General features: G+C 41.3%; 1 protein-coding gene across 2 annotated transcripts in view; it reads left to right on the top strand.

The window, feature by feature from the left end:
• The window catches only part of LOC140730991 (tubulin beta-4B chain-like), a 63825-nt gene that overhangs the window by 26228 nt on the left and 17751 nt on the right, over window positions 1-19846 (top strand). Inside the window, exons 2-4 of one of the 2 annotated variants that reach the window (XM_073052139.1) lie at window positions 44-152; window positions 14422-14532; window positions 19270-19349. In XM_073052139.1, the coding sequence (XP_072908240.1) occupies window positions 44-152; window positions 14422-14532; window positions 19270-19349 (300 nt within the window). The remainder of the gene's footprint in view (window positions 1-43; window positions 153-14421; window positions 14533-19269; window positions 19350-19846) is intronic. The other variant, XM_073052140.1, reaches the window with a different exon arrangement.

Below are 19846 nucleotides of genomic sequence, written 5' to 3'. Positions count from 1 at the left end.
ACTCATTTACATATGTTAACAATGACTTTATATTTTATTTTAGTTCTGGGAAGTTATTAGTGATGAGCATGGCATCGATCCTACTGGAACCTACCATGGAGACAGTGATCTCCAGCTGGAGAGAATTAATGTCTATTATAATGAGGCTACAGGTATTAATTGGCATATTTACATATTTTAGGTTATATAATATGAATAAGAATGGTGATTGCTCCCTACATCACATTCTGTGATCAATTCCACCTTTTACACTTCTAGAATTGTTTAGAACTTTAAAAAAACTCTGCTGCCAATAACATATGCGTCCCATAAGAATGGTACAACCTGGTACTTCAGGACAAAGGGAGATAATCTCCTTAGGAATTTTGTGTATTTGATCTAACACCCTCAGAATTCAACATTATTTTTAACACTTGATTCATAAAGCGATGTCAGGTATTAAAGTCTCTCCCCTTGCAATAACAATCCAAAATCAGGGGGCTTTTAGTAACTAATACAAAGTGGGAAGTACAGAAATACCTTCTGATAATTTATTTAATTATCTGTATTTTGAATGGAAGCACAAACCAATAAGAACATATCCAAGTTCAAACAAGTGCAGAAGACATCACCAGAAGACAAACAATTTGGGGGCATTTTTCTACCTTTGACTGTTGTTTTGCCTTCTTCCCTGCCCCTTCTCACTGCCACTCTGGTGAGTAGAGAAATGAATATTCAGTGATGTCTACTGAAATCAGAATGTAAGGCAGTAATGTTCTGTACATGCAATGAGTCCCAGTTGGAGGCTTCCATTACAGGTTAAGTTTGATGAGAAACACATGTACAATCAGACTTTAGGATCACCTGCTACTGGAGAACATATATTTTCCTGACGTTTACTTACTTGTACTGTATGTGAAGCTCATTCCAACTCCACATTTAGAGAGCTTGGGCCTCCACTCATTGCATCATAGTCCCAGATCAATTGACCCTAGCTGAGACTTTGAGCAATGGAGATTCAATCTTCATTGAATCTCTCCCATTTTATGCATAAGCTCCATATCCCAATATCATTGCAACCTTAGAGCTTGGACTGCTAATGTAGGATAATCCCCTGAAACCCCTACATATCCTAACCCTGCAGGAATGTGATTGCCTATTTACACAGCTTCAGTCTCAGACATGGGGTGCCTCACAAGCAGGTTCAAAAGTAAAGTTTAAAACCCTTCAAATTCAATTATGCTTCTAGTCTTCTATCCTAACCAAATATACGAGTTACAGATATCTTGAAAAACCAAAAGACAGTAAATGCTTAGCCTGTTAGCCAACATTTGTGGAGAGAGAAACAGAATTAATGTTCCATTAAAAATTACATTTGGAAATCAAAGATATTCTCACCTGTGGCAGGGAAGAGAGGGTGATAGGAACGAAAGAAATATCTATGATGGTGTAGAGACCAAGAGATTTGTTACTAATGTTTATTGATGTTACTATTGCTGTTTGAGAAAGGGTGGTGAAGATTCCTCCTGGTGTTTAGCCTTCCTTTCATAAAAATGTTGCAACAAGAAGTGTGGCCATTGGACCCTCAAAGATTCTCTGCAATGAGCAATTGTCAGTTCTGTTCACTTGCTTTTACCCTGTAGACTATCCATTCCCCATACCAATATCCTTGAATTTGTTTCCAATATACCTTTCAGGAAGCAAATTGTGTTTCATAGCTACAGGATCTGATCAGCAGCTATGTGTCCTTCATTAAGTAACTTGTTTCCTGTCAACTCAAAACCTTTCCATTACAGGGCACCAGTCAGGACAGCGATGGAGAATGCTTCATTTAACCAAATAAATGTAGCTTCAACAACACCCACAAAGCTTAGAGGAAACCAGCCTGCTCGAATATCTACCAGCCTTCATTCATTCCTTCCACAACTGTTTTCACTCTGTAGACTATCCTACATTGTTCTGACAATACCTCCCAAAGAATTCTAGGATAGCCAGCACAGGAAAACCCAACTACCTAAATGGTCCCTTCCAAGTCTTCCAGGTGCCAGGATCAAGGAAATTCTCAGTCTCTTAAAAAGATAGCGATATATTCACATTGATTCATAGGAATCCTTGGCTTGTCACTGCCCAGAATTGAGGAGCATATGGAATTGGTCTGGATGCCTAGAGTTTCTTGATTGTGTTGATTGAAACACTTCCAATTGGGAATCCATACAGAAGCATAGAGTGAGAGGGTTTGTTCATGTTATCATTCTATTCTTTAAAGATCTCCTGCAAGAAGGCAAGGAATCCCCAGACCTGTAAAAGTTACAGCAACTCTCCTTTTGTTGGAATTGAAGCAGAGGAGGGTTTTTGTCTTTGACATAGACCATCGCAAGAGGAGCTGCCCAAGGGGGGCTAGCCTGAACAATAAATCTCATGGCTGCCACTTTATGTATAATCAAGCAGCACCAAAAAGGTTAATGACAAGACCACACCATGCAGACAGAACATCACTTGGGATACTCAATTCCTTAATCTTCAGTCATATATACTATGAGTACAAATCTTTGCTTTATCAATATAAGAATGTGATTTATTAATTTTGTCTTCTGGACGTGAGATTTGGTGATGTTTATAACCATCTGAAGTTGCGCTTGAGAAGACAGCAATGGGCCCACTTGACCTCCTAAGGTCTATGTTGTGAGTTGCCAGACTTTAATCCAGTAGTTTTGAAAGAATACTGACACATATGCAAATGGAGATGCTGCAGGAGCCAAGTCAAGTCAAGTCACTTTTATTGTCATTTCGACCATAAGTGCTGGTACAGTACTTAGTAAAAATGAGACAACGTTTTTCAGGACCATGGTGTTTCAAGACAAAAAGTTGACTGAACTACATAAAAAACAACACAGAGAAAAAAGAACAACAACAACTACACTAGACTACAGACCTACCCAGGACTGCATAAAGTGCACAAAACAGTGCAGGCATTACAATAAATAATAAACATGACATAGGGCAAGGTATCAGTCCAGGCTCTGGGTATTGAGGAGTCTGATAGCTTGGGGGAAGAAACTGTTACATAGTCTGGTCATGAGAGCCCAAATGCTTTGGAGCCTTTTCCCAGATGGCAGGAGAGAGAAGAGATTGTATGAGGGGTGCATGGGGTCCTTCATAATGCCTCTTGCTTTCTAGATGCAGTGTGTAGTGTACATGTAAGTGATGGCGGGAAGAGAAACCCTGATGATCTTCTCAGCTGACCTCACTATCTGCTGCAGGGTCTTGCAATCCAAGATGGTGCAATTTCCGAACCAGGCAGTGATGCAGCTGCTCAGGATGCTCTCAATACAACCCATGTAGAATGTGGTGAGGATGAGGGGCGGGAAATGGACTTTCCTCAGCCTTCGCAGAAAGTAGAGACGCTGCTGAGCCTTCTTTGCTATGGAGCTGGTGTTGAGGGACCAGGTGAGATTCTCTGCCAGGTGAACACCAAGAAATTTGGTGCTGTTAACGATCTCTACCGATGAGCCGTCGATGTTCAGCGGGGAGTGGTCGCTCCCTGCCCTCCTGAAGTCAACAACCATTTCTTTTGTTTTGTTCACATTCAGAGACAGGTTGCTAGTTCTGCACCAGTCTGTTAGCACTGCACCTCCTCTCTGTAAGCTGACTCGTCGTTCTTGCTGATGAGACCCACCATGGTCGTGTCATCGGTGAACTTGATAATGTGGTTCGAGCTGTGTGTTGCGGCACAGTCATGGGTCAGCAGAGTGAACAGCAGTGGACTGAACACACAGCCCTGGGGGGCCCCCGTGCTCAGTGTGATGGTGTTGGAGTCGGTGGTATTTCCACAAGTATGGCTTTTATCAGTCCATCTCTGTGGTGGTGTGCCAATGTAAAGTGTTGTCATGATTATACTAATGAGTCATTCTGCATTGCTGGAGCTCGTCTGTAGTCACAAGGTACTAAGGAAAGATAAATATCAAGCTTCCTCAGTGTTGCTGTTCCAGAATATTGATTTATTTTTACGAAGGTAAGCTGCTGTCAGGATATAGAGAAACGTGGATGTGGTACGTTCCTCTGAGGGAAGCTTCAGGTGTGAATGGTGCCGTTCAAAAAAGCTTTGTTGTTGTTGAACACACCTTGTTAGAAATGGTTATTGCCTGAGTGGTGTGATTGGTACTTGCCACACTTCAATTAAAGCTAAATTGTTGTCCACTATTTTCTGCATGTTTCATTATCTAGGGAATTGGAAATTGTGCTGAACTATGTGTAATTATTAGTGACTGACAGTATAAAGGCGGGTACGAGCAACTCCCGCAACGAATATTTGGACGAGATAATTGATCTTCAGTAGTTTTAATTTTTAGACAGGATATGCCTCCACTTTCCGTCTTGATACCCTGTGTTTTATATTTTGCAGCAATTTTTGGTTGTCCTTCCTCAAATTATTCTTCAGTGTCAAAGGCAAGCATTCATGCCTTATCTTTGGAAACCAGCTGTTGTCACATTACATTATAATTTTATTACAGGCAAGCCATGTTTGTACTGACTGTACTAAGTGTGAGGGGTCTAGTCTGAATTCAAATTCACTTTGGTAGTCACATTACTGGTTAATAGTGGGCACTACTTGATTGTTGATCCTTTCCATCACTTTTGGAATGGTTATGAACAGGTCTGGTTAGATTGTCCTTTTAGGACACAGGACATAGTTCCATTTTTCTAACTTGGGTGCAGTTCAGGAGTTAGAGGCCTCAGTACTCAGTACATGCAATTTGTGTAACCACAGGACATATGAGGTTGGGTGGGATTTCAGTGAAGTTTTGGGGTAAGGATGAGAGCTGTGATGACTTTAATGAATAATATCAAACACAGAAAATAAAACCAGGTGAAGGCCAACAACTCTGAGTGAGGAAGCACACCCTCAGGTTCCCCTTAAATATTTCAGCTTTTACCCTTAACCCATGACCTCTAGAAAATCTCACCCAACCTTAATTTAAAAAGTATGCTTACGTTTACCCTATCCATACCCATCATAATTTTGTATACCTCTATCAGATCTGCTCTTGTTCTCCTCACCTAGACTCTAGTCCTAACCCATTCATCCTTTTCCTATAACTCAGGTATTCAAATCTGGCAACATCCTTGTAAATTTCCTCTGTACTGGTAGTCTTATTGATATCTTCCCTCTAGATAGGTGACCAGAACTGCACACAATACTCTAAATTAGGCTTCACCGTGGTCTTATATAACTTCAACATAGCTCCTATAACACAATACTTTGATTTATGAAGGCCAATATGCCAAAGGCTCTCTTTATAACACTATCTACCTGTGATTACACTTTCAAGGAATTATGTATCTGCGTTCCCAGATCCCTCTTCTGCCGCACTCCTTCAAAGTGATTGTGGCTGATCATCTGAATTCCATACCCTGTTCCAGCTTTCTCTGCATTTCCCTTGATTTCCTGGTCCTAAGAAAAATATCCAACTCCTTTTTGGATTTATTTAATGATTTGGCTTCAACTGCTTTCTGTGGTAGGGAATTATATAGGTTCACATCACTCTCTTATCACAGTCTCCTTATCTCAGTCTTAAAAAATGCTAGCAGGGCCAGTCAGGACATATTGTGTGCTTCAGATCACAGGGTAGTCGAGGACCAGTGAAAAGAAGTCAGGTTTAAGCGGAGCAGTCACTGTGGACGTGACCATAGTGTGAGTGGGCCCGTGTCAGAATGGAGAGTTTGAGGCTTTGGCTCAAAGGTGCTTTGGTGAGAAGAGGTGAGGGCTAAGGTAAATTTCTGGGAAGTTTCTTTCTTTCTTTGTCTGGTAGTGCCTAGCTAGTGTAGTGAGGATGGGTCCAGGGTCATGTCAGACATGGGAATTCTTGGAGACCTCCAGACTACCCAGCTGCAGCTCCTGACAGACCACGTTAGGAAAGTGGAGCTGCAGCTGGACGAGCCACAGCTCTGAGAGAATGTGGAGACAGTTAAGACCTACAGACAGGTAGTCAACCATCAGTTATGGGAGGCAGGTAGCTGGGGGAATGTCAGGGTGGGGAAAACGGAATAGATGGACAGAGCAGAGTTCTCCTCATTAACAGGCTTTGCGTGGTGTTGGGGGAAACGAGAGAAAGCTGCAGCAACCAGGTGTCTGACACTGACCATGGCTCTAGCTCTGAAGGGAAGGGTGAGAAGAGGAGTGCAGTTGTGATGGGTGATTCAGTGGACTATAAGACATAGAAGCAGGATTAAGCCATTTGGCCCATCGAGTCTGCTCAGCCATTCCATCATGGCTGATTTATTATCCCTCTCAACCCCATTCTCCTGCCTTCTACCTGTTACTTTGATGCTCTTTCTAATCAACCACTGCTTTAAATGTACCCAATGACTTGGCCTCCACAGCCACCTGTGGCAAGGAATTCCACAGACTCACCACCCCCTAGCTAAAGAAATATGTTCTTGTCTCTGTTCTAAAGGGACATCCCTCTGTTCTGAGGCTGTGCCCTCTGGTACTAGACTCACTCACTATAGGAAACATCATCTCCACTTCCACTCTGTCTAGGTTTTCAATGTTTGACAGGTTTCAATGAGATTAACTCTCATCTTCTGAACTCCAGCAATCACAGGCCTGGAGCCATCAAATGCTTTTCACACTCAGGATCACTCTCAAAACCCTCCTTGGACCCTCTCCAATGAAAGCACATCCTTACTTAGAAAAGCAGCCCAAACTGCTCACCATTTTCCAAGAGCGGTTTGACGAATGCTTTATAAAGCCTCAGTGTTATCCTTGCTTCTATACTCTTGTCCTCTCGAAATTAATGCTAACATTGCATTTGCCTTCCTCGCCACTGATTCAGTGACTTTGGCTGAGTGGTGTAATAACAACAGTCTCTCACTCAATGTCAATAGAACAAGGAACTGATTGTAGACTTCAGGAGAAGGAAACCAGAGATCCATGAGCCAGTAATCATTGGAGGATCAGAGGTGGAGAGGGTTAGTAACTTTAAATTCCTGGATGTCATTATTTCAGAGGACCTGTCCTGGACTCATCATATAATTGCAAAAAAAGGATGACAGTGCCTCTACTTCCTCAGGAGTCTGCAGAAATTTAGCATTAACATGTCGTCAAAAATCTTGGCAAACTTCTATTGATGTGTGGTGGAAAGTGTGCTGACTAGCTGCATTATGACCTGGTAGGGGAACACCTTTGAGTGGAAAATCCTACACAAGGTAGTGGATTTGGCCGAGTACATCATGGGTGAAACCCTCCCAATCAATGAGCACATCTACATGAAATGTTGCCATAGAAAAGCAGCATCCATCATCAAAGATCCTCTCCACCCAGGCCATGCTCTTTTCTCACTGCTGCCATCAGAAAGAAGAGACAGGTACCTCAGGACTTGCACCACCAGGTTCAAGACTGGCTCTTGAAAAAAAGGGGATAACTACACTCATTTAAGGACTCATTTATCTTGTTATTCATGTAAATTATTTATTGCTATTTATTTATCTGCCTCCTGCCAGTCAGCTGATCTTCTATCCATGCAAATATCTTTCCTGTAATACCACGGGCTTTTATTTTGTTTTGCAGCCTCAGGTTCAGCACTTTGTAAAAGGCCTTCTTAAGATCTAAGTAAACATCTACTGACTCTCCTTTGCCTGTTACCTCAAAGAATTCCAGCAAACTTGTCAGGCATTATTTCCTCTTAAGGAAACCATTCTGACTTTGGCCTACATTATCATGCCCCTCCAAAACCTCATCTTTAATAATGGACTCCAACATATTCCCAACCACTGAAGTCAGGCTAACTGGCCTATAATTCCCTTTCTTTGGCATCCATCCCTTCTTAAAGAGTGGAGTGACAGTGCAATTTTCTGGTCCCCCGGAACCATTCCAGAATCTAGTGATTCTTGAAAGAACACTGCTAATGTCTCCACAATCTTTTCATCTACCTCTTTAAGAGCTCTGGGGCATAGTCCATCTCATCCAGGTGACTTATCTACCTTCAGACTCTTCAGCTTCTCTGGCACTTTCTCCTTAGTAATAGCAACTACACTCACCTCTATCCCCTCACACCCTTGAATATCTGGTATACTGCTCATGTCTTCCACAGTGAAGACTAACGCAAAATACTTATTAAGCTCGTCTGCCACTTACTACCTCTCCAGCATCATCTTCCAGAGGTACAAATTCCACTCACCTTTCTTTTACTCTTTATATATCTGGAAAAAACTTTTGGTATACTGTATTACTGGTTAGCTTGCCTTCATACTTCAGCTTTTCTCTTAGTGCATTTTTGTTGCCTTCTGTTGGTTTTTAAAAGCTTACCAGTTTTCCCACCAATTTTTGCTATATCATGTACCCTCTCTTTTGCCTTTATGCTGTCTTTGACTTCGCTTGCCTGCCACGATAGCCTCATTCTCCCTTTAGAATATTTTTTCTTCTTTAGAATGTATCCATCTTGCATCTTCTGAATTGTTCTCAGAAGCTCCAGCCATTGCTGTTCTGCCATCAGTTCTGCTAGTGTCTCCTTCCAATCAACTTTGGCTGGCTCATCTCATACCTCTGAAAATTCCCTTTACTCCATCATAATACTGATACATATGATTTTTATCTTTTTCTCAAACTGCTGGTGAATTCTATCATATTATGATCTCTGCCTTGTGAGGGTTCCTGTACCTTAAGTTCAAATCAAATCTGGTTCATTAAAACACACTCGATGCAGAATTGCCTTTTCCCAAGTGGGCTCAACCACAAGGTATTCTAAAAAGCCATTTCTTAAGCATTCTACAAACTCCCTTTCTTGGGATCCAGCACCAGCCTGATTTTCCCAGCTTACCTGCATATTGAAACCACCCCCCCCCCCCCACCCCACCATGACTACTCAGGGACAGTATCACAGCTGCAGAAAGGAAGGACTGCATGGAGGGATTATCTTTTTGAGATAGTGATTTAGATGCATATCATATTTTTTACTGAGTTAAGTATTGTATGTAATTAGTTTTGCTACAACAAGTGTATGGGACATTGGAAAAAAAGTTGAATTTCCCCATGGGGATGAATAAAGTATCTATCTATCTATCTATCTATTGATTGTCAGTATGGGTGGAAGTAAGAAACAGAGAGGGAGCATTCTGTAGACACTCAAAAGCAACAGACACTGAAGAACAGATGGCAAGCAGATTTTTGGAGAGGTGCAAAAATAACATGATGTTGTCATAGGTGATTCAACTTCCCTAATATTGATTGACACCTCCTTAGTGTAAAAGGTTTACATGGGTCAGATTTTGTTAGGTTTGTCCAGGAAGGATTCTCAGCTCAATATGTAGAGGAGAGAGCGTGCTGGATTTGGTGCTGAATAATGAACTATATCAGGTGTCAGCTCTCTTAGTGGGAGGGCATTTTGGAGACAGTGACCAAAACTCTGTGACCTTTACTATTGCCTTGGAAATGGATAGGAGCAGACGGTATGGAAAATATTTGATTGGGGGAGGAAGAATTATGATGCTTTTGGACAAGAACTTGGGAGTGTAAATCGGGAATGGATGTAGTCAGTGAAATGTGCAACAGAAATATGGAGGTTGTTCAGGGAGCACTTGCAGGGGATTTTGGATAGATCTGTTCCAATTGAGACAGGCTGTTAGGATTAAGGAACCATGGTGGAACATCTAGTCGAGGTGAAGAAAGAAGCTTACTTAAGGTTTAGGAAACATGGATCAGACAGGGCTCTAGAGAGTTACAAGGTAGCCAAGAAGAAGTTGAAGAATAGACTAGGGAGAGCTGGAAGGGAGAATGAGAAGGTCTTGATAAATAGGAATAAGGAAAGCCCAAGGCATGCAACATGTATGTGATGGCTACAGTGAGGGCAGGACTGATAAGGGTAGAGGAGGAAACATGCCTGGAGTCAGAAGAGATGCAAGGTCCTCAATGAATACTTTGCTTCAGTGCTCACCAGTGTGAAGGACCTTGATGTTTGTAGGACAGCATAAAACAGACTAATATGCTGGAACATGTAAGAAAAAGTATGTGCAGGAACTTTTGAAAAACATTAGGATAGATAAGTCCCCAGGGCCAGATGGGATATACCTTTGGTTACCACTGGAAGAGAGGAAAGAGATTGCTACATCTATAACTATGATCTTTGCATCCGCACTGACCACAAGAGTAGTACTAGATGCTTGGAGGGTGGCAAATGTTGTTCCTTTGTTGAAGAAAGGGAGTAGGGGTAATCCTGGAAATTATAGACCAGTGAGTCTTACTTCAGTCTTGGACAAATTATTGGAGAAGATTCTTAGGGACAGGATTTATGAGCATTTGGAGAAGTATAGTCTGATTAAGGATAGTCAGGATGCCTTTGTGAGGGACAGGTCATGCCTCATGAGCCTGATTGAATTGTTTGAGGATGTGACAAATTACAGTGATAATAGTAGAGCAGTGGTTGTGATGTATGTGGACTTTAGTAAGATGTTTGACAGAATTCCCCATGGTAGGCTCATTCATAAAGTCGGGAGCTATGGATCCAGGGAAACTTGTCTGTGGGGGTACAGAATTGGCTTGCCGATAGATGGCAAAGCAATTGTAGATCAAGTGCATTCTGCTTGGAGGTGAGTAACCAGTGGTGTTCCATAGGGATTTGTTCAGGGACACCTATTCTTTGTGATTTTTATAAATGATTTGGATGGCGAGGTGAAAGAGTGGTTTAGTAAGATTGCAGATGACATAAAGGTTGGTGTACTTGTGGATAGTGTGGTGGGTTGTTGTGGGTTGCAGCGGGACATTAACGATGCAGATCTGAGTTGAGGAGTGGCAGATGAAGTTCAACCTGAGAAAGTGCAAAGTGATTCACTTCAGAAGGTCAAATTTGAAGGCAGGATACAGGGTTGACAGCAGAATCGTTGGCAGTGTGGAGGAACAGAGGGACTATGGGGCTCCATGTCCAGAGATCTCTTGAAGCTGCTGTGCAAGTTGATTTGGTTGTAATAAAGGTGTATGGTGTGATGGCCTTCATTTTGGAGGATTGAGTTCAAGAGCGTGAGGTAATGCTGCAGCTTTATAAAGCCCTGGTCAGGTTGCAATATTCTGTTCAGTTCCAGTTGCTGAATTATAGGAAGGATGTGGAAGCTTTAGAGAAGGTGCAGAGGAGATTTACCAGGGTGCTGGCTGGCTGGACTAGAGGGTATGCCTTCTGAAAACAGGCTGAGCAAGCTAGTGCTTTTCTCTCTGGAGTGAAGGAGGATGAGCATTGACTTGACTGTATGTACAAAATAATAAAATACATCGATCACGTGGACAGCTAGAGACTTTATATAAGGGGACATAATTTTAAGGTGATTAGAGGAAAATATGGAGGGGGGATGTCAAAGGTAAGTTCTTTACACAGAGAGTGGTGGGTGTGTGGAACCCTCTGAAGGGTGGTAGTAGAGGCAGATACATTAGAAGCATTTAGGAAACTTACACAGGCACATGGATGATAGAAAATTGGAGGGCTATGTAGGAGCTGTTGCAGCTTGTGAGGGGGAATGATGACACTGAACAAAGAATCAGATTATGTAGTTCATTGGATGGAAAGCTCTGGTGTCTAAATTTCTTATCGAGCAGTCCCTCAGAGTTGAGGATGACTTGGTTCGAGTGGATCTGGGGAGACTAATGAGGGCAGTGTCGTGACACAAAAACTCTGCTTCACATGTGACAAAAGGTTGAGTAAGCAGGGGTATGAACCTTCTGCTGTTTTATCTGGACTTCTGTGCCCTAACAATGGACTAGCTCTTGGTGGCATCCTGAATTCATTTTGTGCAGTCACAGGCAAAAGATTTCCATGAGTCCAAAGGGTTCTGCCATTTCCAGGAGGCTTCGAGAATGTCTTTGAACCATTTCCCCTGTCACCTAGATATCTCTTGCCATGACAGTGCTCAGATAGTGACTATTTCCGGAGTCGGGTGTCACTCAACATCAGATTCCCAAAACAAATGTTCATTTCAACCTCCATCACAGCAGGCTATTACCAGGTGAATTCTACTTCTCTGGGAAGAATGACGCTTGCGTAGAATCAGGTGTTGATACATCTATTAGTTGCAGTGCATATAACTTTGGTGAAGAAGTTTACTACGTTGTGCTTCAGAGTATAGATTTCCAACTTCACTGTTCATCATGGAGCATTGCTTGCTCTCACAACATCTGTGATTAAGGATCTCCAAGGAAGAATCTGCAATAGTCCGTACCACCTTCATGGACACTGATATGGCTAACGTGGTGGGCTGAAATGTTAAAATTAAGGAGGTTTACCCGTTACTAACTGAATTCCAGCTAACGTTACAAAACTTTGTAAATACAAGAGATTCTGCAGATGCTGGAAATCCAACTCCACGAGAGTGGATATCAGATCATTAGAAAATGATGTGGGAGAGATAGCAACACACACAAAATGCTGGAGGAACTCAGCAGGTCAGGCAGCATCTACGGAAGTGAATAAACAGTCGATGTTTTGGGCCAAGATCCTTCATGAGGACTGGAAAAGAAGGGGAAAGATTCCAGAATAAGAAGGCAGGGGAAGGGGAAGAAAGACAAGCTAGAAGGTGATAGGTGAGACAACACATATAAAATGCTGGATAAACTCAGCAGGTCAGGCAGCATCTATGGAATTGATGATGGGTAAAGCCAGGTTGGGTGGGGTTGATGGATGAAATAAGAAGCTGGTAAGCGATGGGCGGAAGAGGCAAAGGGCTGGAGAATATATCTGATTGGAGAGGAGATTGGACCATGGGAGAAAGGGAGGAGGAGAAGCACCAGGGGGAGGTGATTGGCAGGTGACGAGAAGAGGTAGGAGGCCAGAGTAGGGAATAGAAGAAGAGGGAAGGGTGGGGAAGAAGAAATTACCAGAAGTTGGAAAAATCGATGTTTATGCCATCAGGCTTGGAGGCTACCTAGATGGAAAATGAGGTGTTGCTCCTCCAGCCTGACAATGGCTTGATTGTGGCAGAAGAGAGTGCCATAACTGGCAGGAATAGGGATAGGAATTAAAATAGTTGGCCACAGGGAAATTCTGCTTTTTGCGGTTGATCGACAAAGTGGGCCCCCAATTTGCGCAGGGTCTCACCAGTGTAAAGGAGGCTGGAGTGGGAGCACCAGATACAATAGACGACCCCAACAGATTCACAGGTGAAGTATTGCTCACCTGGAAGGACAATTTGGGATCCTGAATGGAGATGAGGGAGGAGGTGAATGGGCAGGTGTAGCATTTCTGTCACTTGTAGGGATGTGTGCCAGGAGGGAGGTTAATGGGAATGGACAAAGGTGGACAGCTGAGAGTGGGGGGGGGGGTGGGGTGGAGAAGGTTAAAGACATATTTGGTAGTAGGGTTCCATTGAAGATGCTGGAAGCTGTAGAGAATGAGGCACTGGATGTGGAAACTCATGTGATAGTAGGTGGGGACTAGAGGAACTCCATCCCTGTTAAGGCAGTGGGAAGATGGAGTGAGTGCTGATGACTAGGTAATGGAGGAGATGCAGACGAGGGCAGCATCAGTGGTTCAGGAAGAGAGATCCTGTTCTTTGAAGCAGGAAGACATCTCTGATGTCCTGGAAAGCCTTTACTGGTATCTTTGATCACTGAATCTGTCTTGACTTGAGTTGCTGGCTATGATAACCTGATGCTATTGTACCTGAAAGATCAGGAATAGGCACAGCCAACCATCTCCACTTGAATAGAACTGGATATCTGTTACGCTAACCGTCTGTAATAGATGGATAACTGACAGAGATAAATGAATGACAGAGCTTCCTTAAAATGAAGTGTTGTGCAGCTTAGGAGAAGAATAAGGATTTATTTACATAATATATGTGGAAATCATTTTGTACTGGTTAACAGGCACATTGAAGGGAACCAAATTGGTCAACATTCTCCAGTCTATACAGCTTAGTTCTTTGGGTAGTGTGTATCTCTAAACAGTGTTTGTGCAGTGGTTATCTGTGCATAGCTGTTGACTGATGTAATTGACATAATCAAAAACAGTCCTGAATTACTCTAGATGTACTGTAAAAATTCTGAGTATAATGTAGCACTGAGGTACTTAAGGTAGAAATGATTTGAACTGTTACACATTTTATGGGCCTTTTCCATAATCTTATTTTCATAACTACCTTCAAAGATACAAAACAAAAAGACATTAATTTCCTTCTTTTAAAACCGAATCTTAAACTTTCATCTTGCACTTTCTGAGTACCAGGACCCAGACCTAGCTGACCGTGCAATGCACTAATGGTATGGTGTGGTGTTTAGACAATTGCACAACAATGCTCAGGAGGTACTCTGCCTGTTGTAGGGAATGCATGAATAAGAATTTGCTATTAATGGTTAGGCTTTATGATAAATTGCAAACAAAAAGAGTTTTGATTGAATTTCCAGTAACAAATTTCTAAACCTAGCTATGTTTTCATGATTTATTGACATATAGTCTATTGGTGTAGGTGGTAAATATGTGCCACGTGCTGTGCTGATGGACTTAGAACCTGGTACGATGGACTCTGTTCGCGCTGGACCTTTTGGACAGATTTTCAGACCTGATAACTTTGTGTTTGGTAAGTATAGCTTACAAAGCAAGAGAGACTTGCATTTATATTGTGTCTTTGACTAGAGCTAAAGCAGTAGTTGTGTCATTATTATGTTGTAAATGCATATCAAGATCTTCAGAAAGTAATGAGCTTTTGATGTCTTTTATCTTTACATTGACATAATGGATGCCCACTAGGATGCTGAGGACTATTAAACAGTTTTTTTCAAAAATAAGGTCATTGGACCTTCTATGTATAGGCAGTTGGGCATCTGGTTTAACGTTTGTCTCGTTTAAGAGATTTGGTAGGTGACACAGTGGCACCGCTTTGGTGGCAGGGTGCAATTCTGATGTTGGCCACTGGATGTCCCACTATAAATGGCTGGTGGTAAAATCTGGAGGGAGACAGTAGTTTACAAGAAAAAGGTGGGGAGTAAGATTTATTGGACTTGGTTGGAGCTGACATCGGTTTGATGGGCTGTAAAGGTTCCTTTTATTACACTGGGAATTAACTCATTTAAAAATTAGAAATTTAAAAAATCCGGTAAAAATTCTCAGTCCCATTTAATACCGTTGAAGTAAAGACTGCAGGAAATTTGGGACTTAAGGTCAATTCCCTACAGATTTTTATGTTATATGTTGTCTTTGTTAGGTTATTAAGCAGAAAAATATAGTAACTAAACAGCACTTGGCAACAAATCTGATCCTGGAGGAGCTCATGCATCTCGATGGGACAACCCTCTCATTCCAGGAATTCACCCAGTGAGAACCTCCTTTGGACTGTCTTCAATGCTACTGCATTCTTTCAAAAGTTCAGAGACTGTTTATTGTACATCCTGTACAAATGTAACAGTACCTCCCTGTTCTTAAACTCCAACCCCTTTGCAAAAATGCTATTTTTTTTTATGTGGTCCGTGTACTGGAACACCTAGATCCTTCTAAGCTTCAGTCATTTGTAACTTAACTTGCTGAAGAACAGAACCTCCCATTTCCCAGCATTAAATTCCATTTGCCAGGCGCCTGCTGAATCGCTCTATCTATATAACCCTGCAGAATCACAATGTCCTCATCATAGCGTACCTTTCTGCCCAGTCTCATATCATTAGCAAACTATGAAACCTTGCCACCCTTCCCCAAAGCATTGATGTAAATAGAAAACAACTGAGGGCCAAGAGCTAAACCCTAGGCTTCTCCACTAGTTAACTCCACACAGCCTGAAAAGGACCTGTCTATTCCAGTTCTTTGCTTTCTATGTAACAATTGGTTTTTAATTCATTCTAGCACACTTCATCCAATTGATGTACCAGCATCTTATATTGGAAATTTCCTATCAACCTTCAAGGAATTTGAACCAATTTGTCACCCGTTAAGAATAAGGGTAATGAACTTGGATTGGTGCAGAAAATTACGATCTGGTGGAAATTACAGAAACTTGGCTGTTGCAAAGGCAGGATCAGCTGCTCAAAGTTCCGAGGTTTAGATGTTTTAAAAGAGATTGGTGGGGGTGTTTAGCGGCATTGCTCATCAGGGATAATGAAGCAACTGCAGAAAGAGAAGATTTCATAGAGGGATCGTCTACTGAGTCAGTGTGGATAGAAGGAGCAAATGCTCTATTGGCAGTATTCTGCAGGCTCCCAATATCCACTGAGACATGGAGGAGCAGGATAAGTAGACAGATTTTGGAAAGGTGCAAAAACAACAGGCTTGTTCTTACACTGACTTCAACTTCCCTACTATTGATCAGTACCTCCTTCATGCAAAATGTTCAGATGAGGCAGAAGTTGTTAGATGTTTCAAGAAAGGATTCCTGACACAGCATGTGGACAGACCAACTTGAGGTGAAGCCTAGACCTAGTACTTGGCAATAGATGTAAGAAAAATGGAAGATTATTTTTTGTGTAGGTGGAAAGGTTTAGATTAATTGTAGACTAGGTTTATAATGGTCAGCACAAAATCATGGCCCAAAGGGCCTGTGCTGTTCTATGACTTACTTTCATAAAACACTATTGACTAGATTTGATTTTCTTCAGCTTTCCTAAATGAACAGTTATTTTCTCTTTGATTATTGACTTCAGCATCTTGTCAACATTACATCGTAAACTACAGTTCCCCATCTTCTGTCTTACTGAACAAGGAAGTCACATTGGCTGCTTTCTAATCTACTTGTACCCTTCCTGAATGAAGTGAGTTTTGAAAATTTCCACCAATAGGCCCACTATTTCTGGAGCTACCTCCTTTAAAACTGTTGAGTTTAAGCCATGAGGTTCCAGTGATTTTTCTGTCTTTAGTCCCATGAGTTTCACTAATACGTTATCCCTTATCATAGGCATTTTTACATGTTTCTCCATAATATTTGAAATTAGCCCATCCCATATCTTAGGGATATTTGTAGTTCCCTACAAAGTTTATGTAATTTATGTTTGTCATGTTATGTTCTCTGCTGTTGCTGCAAAAAGCTAATGGATGTGGATGCCCATGATCATAAACTTGAACTTGAAGACTGATTCAACATATCTGTCTTTGTTTCCCATTATCAAAGCAGCACTCTCCCTGTAAGGAGGTCCCACTCTTACGTTAGCCTATGTCTTTCTAGTTATATATACATAGATTAGGCTTATTGTTTGTTCTTGCCACTTTGCATGCCCTACTTTTCAACTTACCTTTATCATTGAAAGCCTTTCCAAAACTTTTCCAAAAGAGGGCAAGACCAAAACATAAGAGTCAAAGAGGCTACATATGGATTTACAACCTCATCCAATTACTGCAATTTTTGGCTTACCAATGATTGATTTGCCCTCTCCAACTCAGCGGATGATTGCATTTGCTACCTTAATGGCTAGAATATCTATTCTATTGAACTGGAAAGAGATTAATCCTCCAACCACATCTCAGTGGTTCTCCCAAACCATATCTTGTTTAAATTTAGAAAAAATTAGAAGTGGTACATTTGACCCCTCGGTTAAATTTGAAGAAACTTGGAGGCCTTTTATTCAACACTTTCATAGAATTAATCTGACCTTTTCCGATCCTTTTATTTTATTCATTGGCTTGAGTAGAGGAGCGGAGTTAACGACGTTAAAGATTTTATTTGATATAATTGAATAGCCCAGCTTTGTTTAGTTTTGTCTTAGTTTGGTTTAGTTTAGTTTAGTTTTTTAAAATTTCAATTTGGGGTTTTTTTTCCATCTTTTTATTTTTTTATTTTGGGTAGCAAGGGTTTGGGAGGTCAATTATATTGGTGCTATTTATAGCTTTTTTCCCTTATGTTAATTGCCAACCATGTAATCCCACTCCCTTTATACTATGATTATTATGTACCGGTATTTACTTTCGAAAAACTTAATAAAAAGACTGAAAAAGAAAAAGAAACAAGATAACAAATAGGTGCAGGAGTCAGCAATCGGGTCCATCGAGCCTACATTCAATAAGATGATGGCTGATCTGGCCATGGTCTCAGCTCCGCCTACCAGCCTTTTCCCCACAGCCCTTCATTTCCCTACTGTGCAAGAATCTATGTATCGAATTGTGTCTTAATGAAGTAGCCTCTACTGCTTCCCTGGACAGAGATTTCCATAGAATCACTACTCTGGGAAAACCAGTTTATCCGTTACTAACCTCCGATCCTGCCTCTTTCTTATTGAATTCCTATAATTTTGATAAATTCCTAATGAGTGTCATAGACCAGCTGTTTGAATATCTGCCACCGTTCATCTACTGACAGTCCAGTCAGTATGTAGGTTAAAACCTTCCATAATTGTAGTTCCCTTCAAACATCCCCTAGATATTTCTCTATTTATACTCTGCCATATAGAGAAGTTACATTCTGAGGGCCTGTCCTCAACATCAACCATGTCTTTCCCCTGATATTCCTGATTTCAACCTAAGCTGATTCTACATGAAAAACCATTATTCCCATATCATATCTCAACATAGCTTTTAATAGCTTTCTTAATTAACAATACTGCTGTGCCTTCTTTCTCTTTTAACCTGTTCTTTTAAAATATAATGTGAAATAACGATAATCCGGTCTTGGTCAGCCTCCACCTATGTCTCCACAATAGCTCTAAGTTCATTCTTTAGTGTTGTTATCTGTCAAGTCATCTATCTTTTGAAAATGGTATTTGTATTCAAATAATGGCAATTAAACTTTGATTTTTACAGTTTATACTGAAAATTAAGGACAAAATACTCACCAATGATCTATCTTGTCCTGTAACGTCACTGTCCAGCATGTACAATGAGGAAGAGACTGAGCAGTGTTGTGCATATTTTGTGATTTCAAACAACTCTTACTTCTGCTGTTAGATTTCCCTACTTTGATACAATTTGTGGCTACACTTTCTACCTTTATACACTTCATTTGCTGTTGCATTCTGCTCATCATTTATCTATGTTACAAAACTGCATTATTACTTTATTTCTCTTTAATTTACAACTTTTCCATCAGATGTAATAACAGAAAATGAATTTGTTTCTCAGAAAAAAAACTCCTGGACTGCAAGTACATAGAAATCTGTAATATTGTTGTGAAGTGTGTTTGTAGTTATTAATAAAATAGTAGAAGTTTGATTCAGTATGAAGGACAATGCTCATCTACTCTTGTAAAATTCAGTTGTGTCACCAGTGCTCTTCTGAATGAAAAGCAGTGAGATCATGCAGATTATCACCAGCTTTAAAAATAATATTGCAAACAATTACCAACAAACAAAGGCAGGCTTATGGTTCTATGAGCCATAAGATTCTGATGTGTTCTAATTTCTTGCAGGTCAGAGTGGTGCTGGCAACAACTGGGCCAAAGGTCATTACACCGAAGGAGCTGAATTGGTCGACTCTGTTCTGGATGTGGTGAGGAAGGAGGCTGAGAGTTGTGATTGCCTTCAAGGCTTTCAACTCACCCACTCACTGGGTGGTGGTACCGGTGCTGGAATGGGCACACTCCTTATCAGTAAGATCCGTGAAGAATACCCTGACAGAATCATGAACACTTTTAGTATTGTACCCTCTCCTAAAGTATCAGACACTGTAGTAGAGCCTTATAATGCAACTCTGTCTGTCCATCAGCTTGTAGAGAACACTGATGAAACTTATTGTATTGATAATGAAGCTCTTTATGACATCTGTTTCCGTACCCTTAAACTGACAACTCCTACTTATGGTGACCTGAACCACCTTGTGTCAGCCACCATGAGTGGCGTAACGACCTGTCTGCGATTCCCAGGGCAGCTGAATGCTGACTTGCGAAAACTCGCAGTGAACATGGTCCCCTTCCCCCGTCTGCATTTTTTTGTGCCTGGTTTTACTCCTCTGACCAGCCGTGGTAGCCAGCAGTACCGTGCCCTCAC

The sequence above is a fragment of the Hemitrygon akajei genome, chromosome 7 (assembly GCF_048418815.1).
Source record: "Hemitrygon akajei chromosome 7, sHemAka1.3, whole genome shotgun sequence".
NCBI classification, from domain to species: Eukaryota; Metazoa; Chordata; class Chondrichthyes; order Myliobatiformes; family Dasyatidae; genus Hemitrygon; species Hemitrygon akajei.
This window is presented reverse-complemented; position numbering and strand designations above follow the sequence as displayed.